Source organism: Bombus vosnesenskii, unplaced genomic scaffold (genome assembly GCF_011952255.1).
Source record: "Bombus vosnesenskii isolate JDL3184/JDL3185 unplaced genomic scaffold, Bvos_JDL3184-5_v1.1 scf7180000013316, whole genome shotgun sequence".
In the NCBI taxonomy this organism is placed as follows: Eukaryota; Metazoa; Arthropoda; class Insecta; order Hymenoptera; family Apidae; genus Bombus; species Bombus vosnesenskii.
The window spans coordinates 608,844-616,321 of NW_022882962.1; the positions used below are offsets into that span (position 1 = coordinate 608,844).

General features: G+C 32.6%; 2 protein-coding genes and 1 long non-coding RNA gene across 4 annotated transcripts; 1 reads left to right on the plus strand and 2 right to left on the minus strand.

The window, feature by feature from the left end:
- Window positions 1-42: 42 nt before the first annotated feature.
- On the minus strand, window positions 43-2,834 carry LOC117235405 (transmembrane protein 35A). Its single transcript, XM_033497399.1, has 4 exons — window positions 2,314-2,834; window positions 1,045-1,183; window positions 777-883; window positions 43-688 (listed from the first exon to the last, which is right to left on the minus strand). Exons 1-4 carry the CDS (start codon window positions 2,422-2,424, stop codon window positions 575-577), a joined length of 471 nt encoding a protein of 156 aa, XP_033353290.1. The 5' UTR covers window positions 2,425-2,834; the 3' UTR covers window positions 43-574.
- On the plus strand, window positions 1,183-1,596 carry LOC117235407. The gene is made up of 2 exons (XR_004493665.1): window positions 1,183-1,442; window positions 1,535-1,596. It is a non-coding gene; the product is annotated as an uncharacterized LOC117235407 (long non-coding RNA).
- Window positions 2,835-3,096: 262 nt separating the features above from the next.
- On the minus strand, window positions 3,097-7,391 carry LOC117235399 (protein PFC0760c). 2 transcript variants are annotated; one of them, XM_033497387.1, is made up of 3 exons: window positions 6,944-7,391; window positions 6,626-6,819; window positions 3,097-6,557 (listed from the first exon to the last, which is right to left on the minus strand). In XM_033497387.1, the coding sequence occupies exons 1-3, from the start codon at window positions 7,004-7,006 to the stop codon at window positions 3,722-3,724; spliced, it is 3,093 nt and encodes a 1,030-aa protein (XP_033353278.1). In that variant the 5' UTR covers window positions 7,007-7,391; the 3' UTR covers window positions 3,097-3,721. The 2 variants fall into 2 exon arrangements, with proteins under 2 accessions (XP_033353278.1, XP_033353279.1); XM_033497388.1 differs by lacking the exon at window positions 6,944-7,391 and having other exon boundaries at window positions 6,622-6,746.
- Between the last annotated feature and the right edge of the window lie 87 nt (window positions 7,392-7,478).

The following is a 7,478-nucleotide window of genomic DNA, read 5'->3' on the forward strand; positions in this document are numbered from 1 at the left end:
TTTGTACATTTTTAGTCGCTCTTGTGAAAATACGTGTTTTTTTTCTTTAAAAAAAAGTAAAAGTATGGATGCGAAGAAAACACGCATGTGCATTACACTGCAACGATATTCTTTTAGTTATCGTCTAAGGGCATTTACATCTTAATACGATATCAAGGAGAACACATTGATTCAATTGGCAGTTAATACCTTGTGCTTGAGCTAGTATTTCATGATTCTTTGCCGTTGATTAAATTCTTATAATGTTGACTAATAATGATAGAAATTCATAGCTCTCGAGGTACTCGAGATTTAGAATGCTTCGAACAAATTCGAGTCAGCACGAAAAAGTAGCTCGTGATGAAACGTAATAGGATTGAAACATAACTTTGAAAGAGAGCATTTGATATGAGACGTAAGAAGCCATACACACAAAATTAATATCGCGGAGCATAAGGAATTAAAGATCGAACGAAATACTTCTTTGCTGCGTGTATGGAAAATTATTTCATCGTGATTATTACGTGGTACGTAGGCGATAACTGACTTGATAACCAAAGTCTTAATCGTGCGAATACATATAAGAATCTCGAATTCAATCTTGTTTTTTACTTTTATCATCTACACCATTCGCCGTTACCGGTTGCGTGTCCTCTCGTCTAAGTTGCCAATCTATTACTAGTCGGCCTGTTAGCATGAAAAAAAATACCTAAAAAGCAAATATATAGTTATATTTTTATAAGTATCTGTTCTGTTTAATATATCGATTTCTTTTATAAATTTTATTTTAATCTTACTAGTGCTGGCGCAATCCTTTCAAACTTGTCATTCACCATGTAGTGAGAGTACACAGCCATTAACATCAATAACAGTAATATCGCGTTCGATGCATTTTTTATTTTGTCTGAAAGAAATCGAGAAGAAAACAAAGCAGATAATACGTAGTTGAGGTAATGTTTCCAAGAGGAAAAGTTACCCTAATGCTAGCGTATGCAGCTAATTCGTGTATTTTAAAGGAAAGCGGAACGAAATATTTTAATTATATAAAAAAAAATGTTCTCTTACGACTTGGAACTATAGCCATTGCGAGTCCGCAAATAATTTCAAGCGATCCGACAACTCTTCTGTACCATTTACTTGGTACTTTAAAGTCCAGTGTACCGGACAGTGGAAATACCTTTGCGTATTTCACATATTCTTTTCTCTGTGAACATGATAAAAAAATCAACTGATTAATTCATGTAACGAACACAGAAATCGTGGTGGAGGAACGAGTCGGGTTGAGAAAAGAACGAAACGTTCTTATGAAGAAAATTGTCACAATTTCAACCTAGTAAACATATGCTGGCACTTGAAGCAATATTTTTGGCGCGTCACCAAGCGGTTGGTTGATAGTTTACTATAACTTTGGACATTGGGTAACAACGAGGGACGAAAATAATCTTCTAACGAGATTCATCGAAGTGAGCGAATTAAATTCAATTTTCATCACATTTCAAAAAAATTTCGGATACTCGAACTTTCACAATATTAATTTATTTTATCTCTTTATCAGGAATACAGAAGCGAAGGAAACTTAAATAACGATATGAAATAAACACTTATTAATAACGGGTATTTGACTAGATTTTTTGATAAAATCTGAAGCTCTTCCTTCGTCCCTCTTGTTTCGTTTCCGAATTTGTACACAAAAACTATTATAGATTCATATTTTTCCTTAATTTTCTTTGCTTATTTTTCATTGTATTTTCTGTTGAAAATTTTCTGTATTTTTGTTGAAATTTTAAAAAATTGTGTAAGAAATAGGAAACCAACAAAAATGGAAAGGATAAACAAATATCTATATAAAGAAACATAAAACGTGAAAAAAAGAGGAAAGATAAGAAATATTCGTAGATGTATAAAAACACGTGTATTTCTTATTTGATACATAAAAATTGCAGAAACTAAACAGTCTATTGTTATATATTTTGGATATCTAAATAGAGAACGAAATATCAATTGTCATTAGAAAATAAAGAAGGAGTAAATGTTAAAAAGAACGGAGGGTATAGAAGGAATGATTGATAAAGTTGACAGGCTGTCATAACAACGCATAGTTAACACGCGGTGCGTCTAACAGACGAAGGCTAGACACACCAGAAGGAAAAAGGTGAAAATAAGAATGTTTTACATGATACAACGATCACTGAGAATAAAAATAACAAAGAGTGATATTTCAAAGACAAATGAAAAACAAAAATGAATGTTAGACGAGGGTGAAAAGCCCGATTGAATGTCAATTGAACATGAGAGTAGGGTGAATTGTTACATAATTATAGAGCAACTGCTCACCAAGTCCTTATGAAGATCCTTACTAATATGAGAAGTCAGCTTCATAGTACCGACGAAAACGAAGAATATCCCAAGAAGAACTGAGAGAGACTTTAGGACGATCGAGCCCATAATTCGACAGCTGAACACCGTTAGCGACACGAACGTGTTAGACGTACGGAGGAATCGATTCGGAATCTAGACTGGACGAATGACTCGTAGCCGCGAATTCGTTACGCGCGACTCGTGCAATCTCGGTAAACTGTCTTTTTCTGTTTTTTCTTCTGTTTTTCCTTTTTTCTTTTTTCCTTTTTATTTTTTTTCTTTTTTGCCTTTCTCCTATTTTTCTTTCAACTATACATACCTACAGAGTTTATAAATACATTCGTTCAACGATAGTGTTTCAAACAATTATTCGAGTCGTACTTAGTACTAATTAGATACTATGTATGTACACGATATAGTAGCAATGTTCATACTTGTTCTTTTCTTTCTCTTTCGGTTTGATTTGGCCTATTCCGACTGCGACAGCGCATAACGTGTGCGATACTAGGACGCAGTGCGTCGTGTCGCGTCGCGTCTCGCCGTATCGTATCGCGACCCACTGCGTCGCCGTTACCCTCTTTCTTACAATGTAATTGGTGGTGGTCTTTCTAGAGACACGTCGTATAATCGTCATAGGCTATTGTAATTTTAACTAGTACCTCTCGTGCCTTTATAATATGCAATTTCTGTTGTCTTTTCACAGATCCCAATTACAGTTTGAGCAGGGTGCAATGACACGAATTAGAATAACGAAACGTATTCTTTTGATAAAATAGATAAAATATCGTACGATTTATTGACGAAAGAAACCAGTGTTGCATATATTTTCTCTCGCTAGTCTTCGCTAATCTCGCTAGTGTGACAGTCTATCGCTCTGAATTTTGCAAATGCATCAATTCGTATTATCGAATTTGTAAATTACATTGAAAAATCAAAGGTAAAAGGCAATTTGGTTGAAATTTATTTTAATTAACACTGTTCGACAAAAAATCCTATGCTTTACATTAGAATGTACATCAGTATATCGTAAAAATATAAAACACCCATTTAGAAGCGAAAATTGTTATTTCATGTACATTATATTTTTTATGTATTATTTACAAAAGTTTATATAGCATTCTCTCTGATAATAATGACGCTACTTTTGTGTATTGATTAATTTTTTGTAAATGTAAACATTTCGAGTAATCGCATTGTGTATTTCTATTTTGAAAGAATCACATTCCTCAATATATGAATGTACTGTTCAACTCATTATTAATATTATCATTATAATGGTAAGAATAATAAATGAGTAATAATGATCAATGCTCATTAACATTATCATTATTACTTTTGAATATTACTGCTGTTATTATTATTTATTTGTAGCTTTAATGATTGATCAACTCGTGTTTGCCATACCATGGCCATTTGTTTTTACAATATTTGTAATGGATAAATCGACACTATGATTATGTTTGTTATTTATGAGAACAGTCATGTTTGCATTACTGTTTGCTAAACAAACTGGCTTCTTGCGACGCGCGAACACAACAATCTTCCCTTGAACATTCATCGACGAAATTTTCGTGCTTCTGTCGTCGTTTGTATCTTTTATTAATGGTTTTTTACATTTCTTTAATTCTATCTCTTCTGTTTTTCCTGCATATTTACTACATTCTCTTTCTCGCGTTATTCCCGTTATAACATTTATATTTTCACACTCGTCTTTCATTATCTTCGTCACATCTTCGGAACTATTTCGATTAATCTTGCCTTCATCACGATTATTGGAATTATCGTAATTATTCCTAATATCATCATTGGTAAGATCAGCGGTACTCATTCTAGTATCATTATTTTGTTGCTTGAATTCCGTCCCTTTAGACGTTTCGGAAATAACAGAGTTTTTTATTAGGGTGTTCTCCAAAAATTTATCCTGAGCTTTTGACTGATCCGATGTTTGTTCCATTTTGTCGTTTGACAAACAATTATTTTTCGTTAATTCAGAGGAATTTAATTCAGCGCTGTCATTTTTTTGTAGTATGACACAATCTTCTTTTGCATCTTTCAAAGAGGTCATTTGCTCTGCAGTATAGTCATCCTTGGCGACATTGTTTTCGTTTGACGTGACGGCATCGATAACGTTTTTATCCGTTTGATGATTTTCACTGAACGAAATAATTTTTTTTGGTGAAGCATTTAGCGCATCTGTTTGTTCTTCCTTTTTCGTTGATTTTAATTGCGAGTCATTGGAAATGTGAATGGTATTCGACGCTCCCGATATGTTCTCCAGCATTTTATCGCACGTGGATGCATAATCGCGAATAAATTTTTCAATGTTCTCCACGTTTTCTACGCTTTCAATACTCTCTTTACTTTTGTGACTTTCGTTGTCTGGAATACATGTGATGTTGGTATCTGAGATTGGAATTGTTTGTAAAGTATCGGAAGGTATTTTTAATTTCTCCACCGTTTCATTTCTCACAGTATTGTATATCGAATTCTTTATCGACGTATTATTTACCGTGGAAGGAAGATCTTCCGGTAGTTCTTTACCGGTATCTTGCCGATCTTTCGATCCTTCGCATTTATCGTCCGCATCTTTAAGTGGACTATTATTTGAACTATTTGAACTATTTGAAATTTCACCATCTTCCAAATCTATGAATGAATTTTTTAATTCTTCTTTGGCATATTTCCGTAATTCATCGTCAATTTCCAACTCATTTCCTGTTTGTGTAATTTCAACATCTTTTCTATTAATTCCTCTTGAAACTTGAGAATATTTTGGATGCTCGATCAAATTTTCTGCATTGATCTTACGATATGAACATTTGCTATGTTCATCGTGTTTATCTTCATCGTATCGTTTAATCGATTTATCAACATTCTTTAGCCGTATTTTTCGTGACTCGTGTTCGTTGTAATAATTTTGAGTTTTTTTTATATCATCCAATTTCTGACTCGCTGAAATTCGATCAACAGTAGAATGCTTCGTTCCGCGGACATTGCTGGAATCTTTCTTAGAGATTTTGGACTTGTCTGTCGCACCAGTGCTTCGAAAATTATAACGTTTCTCAAACTTTTCATCGTAAATGCTTTGCTTGCTATATTGATTTCTTCCGTATTTGTCTTCCCGGTTTGATTTTGTATACGGTGTTGATCTCACACGTGATCGATGATCATCCATGCGATAATATTCTCTTTGCTTATCTCTATGACTACGATGTTCACTATGATTGGATCGATAATTGTCTCTGTCAAAAATCTCGGTACAACGATAACTTATTTCTTTTTTATCTAAAATAGACGTTGCACTTTGGGCAGGCTTGTTGCGTCGTTTCGAGGAATGTTCATTAATATTTCTTCTATCACATAATAGGTTCCTCTTATTTTTCGTATCTTTTTTCTCATCTTCTCTATTTGCATCATCAACCAAGTATCCATGTTTCTTTAGATCTGTGTTCGAATTGCGAGTGTATTCTAAACTTTTTATGTTATGCTCTTTTTCTTTAGAATGAGTGGAGTTGGTATACAGAAGGAGCATGGATTTCTCCTTAGATTCAGAGATGTTATCTATTTCTTTTTTTGTTGTTTCAAAGCAATGTTCTACTTCACTAGATTTTATTCGTTTCACATGAGCGTGCCTGCTTGTTTCTTCACTTGCTCTCTTCCCTGTATGAGTTGTACTATTGGTAAATATTGGCTTTCGCTGAAATATAGAACTCATCTCGTTTTTATTGTTTGATTGAAGATCTTTTATTGTACTTCTTGAGTCTGTTAAAGGACTTTTTACATGTTCGCCTCCTTTATATTGCGTAATTGCGGGAGACTGAATTTCTTTTATATTACAATAGTTAATGTCGCTTAAGAAACCATTTTCTTTGTCACTTTCAACTACATATCCTTTACTGGTTTTATTATCATTATCACTGCTACTTAACTTATTCGATTGTTTATCTTTCTTTTCTAAATTCTGTTCATCTATCATCCTTTTTAGCAGTCGTTCACCAAAGACAGTGATAGGGACTAAGGTAGACTTATTTTGTTGATCCTTGCTTTGACTATATAAACTGTCTGCTACCAACGTTTCATTACCATTTTCATCAGCAGGAAGACAAATATCAGTTGGTTTGTGATATATATTTACTACAGTTTCACAAACATTAGATTTATGATTGACACAGTCATTTGTTTTAGAATACATGTTTCTTCTGAATGTTATATCATCTAATCTGTAATAATTATATCATGTAGAATATATTTTTAAAATGTTAGGAAATTATTAGTTAAATCTACTCACTTTTTTCTTAACTCATCTATCATCTTATCCTTCCGTGCAATTTCTGCTTTTGCAGTTTTCAATAATGAAAATAAATTACTTTCCAAATTTTTATTAACCTTTTGAAAATTCTCTAATTTTGTTGTGAGTTCTGCAATCTGTTTTTTCAAATTTACTTGTTCCTCCACAATATTTTCTCCGTTATTTGACACAAACTGAAATAGTATAATATATAAAATTTATTGTTTATATTCACCGTACTTTATACGATATAAGAATAATAACGTATAACTTAACCTAACCATAAAGTGCAACCAGATTATATTTTGTAATACTTACATTTTGATGGAACTCTGTTCCAAAATCTGGCAAATCTTCATAAATATCGATATCATCCTCCATGCTTTTTACTGATTTCTATAATAAAATTTTGATTGAAAACACATATTCTATTATTGATATAATTTCTCCATTTTTATCAGTCACGTCACGAGGTGGATCTTACATATACATGTATTTAGTGTGATGTCCACTGAAGGACACGTATCTCATCTGTATCTTCTTATATTTCTTGATCATTGTGAGATATGTTAGTGTCGACATTAGCAAATAGTGAACAGTGAACTTCAATTAATACCGTCTTAATATCTGTTTTTCAGCACGATCAGTGCATATAAAAGTTATAAAACATGATCGAAGATGAATCGAACCAATAAAATCTAAAATACATTTGCAATATTTACATCTGTTGTTGCGTTATTCATTTGTTGTTATATGATTTATTAAATACTATAATATCGACCAAATTACAATGTTTTCTAATATTAAAATATTGTAGTTTCACACAATTATTTTATATTCTCATTGTCAATAG

What these genes read in the sequence shown, in the direction of transcription:
- LOC117235399 (XM_033497387.1), bottom strand. Translation starts at nt 7,006, where the DNA reads ATGGAGGATGATATCGATATTTATGAAGATTTGCCAGATTTTGGAACA. An exon ending in GAACAGAGTTCCATCAAAAT is followed by an intron (nt 6,820 to 6,943) that starts GTAAGTATTACA and finishes ATACTATTTCAG; the next exon opens with TTTGTGTCAAATAACGGAGA. An exon ending in ATAGATGAGTTAAGAAAAAA is followed by an intron (nt 6,558 to 6,625) that starts GTGAGTAGATTT and finishes TAATTATTACAG; the next exon opens with ATTAGATGATATAACATTCA.
- LOC117235405 (XM_033497399.1), bottom strand. Translation starts at nt 2,424, where the DNA reads ATGGGCTCGATCGTCCTAAAGTCTCTCTCAGTTCTTCTTGGGATATTC. An exon ending in AGGATCTTCATAAGGACTTG is followed by an intron (nt 1,184 to 2,313) that starts GTGAGCAGTTGC and finishes TCATGTTCACAG; the next exon opens with AGAAAAGAATATGTGAAATA. An exon ending in AATGGCTATAGTTCCAAGTC is followed by an intron (nt 884 to 1,044) that starts GTAAGAGAACAT and finishes GATTTCTTTCAG; the next exon opens with ACAAAATAAAAAATGCATCG.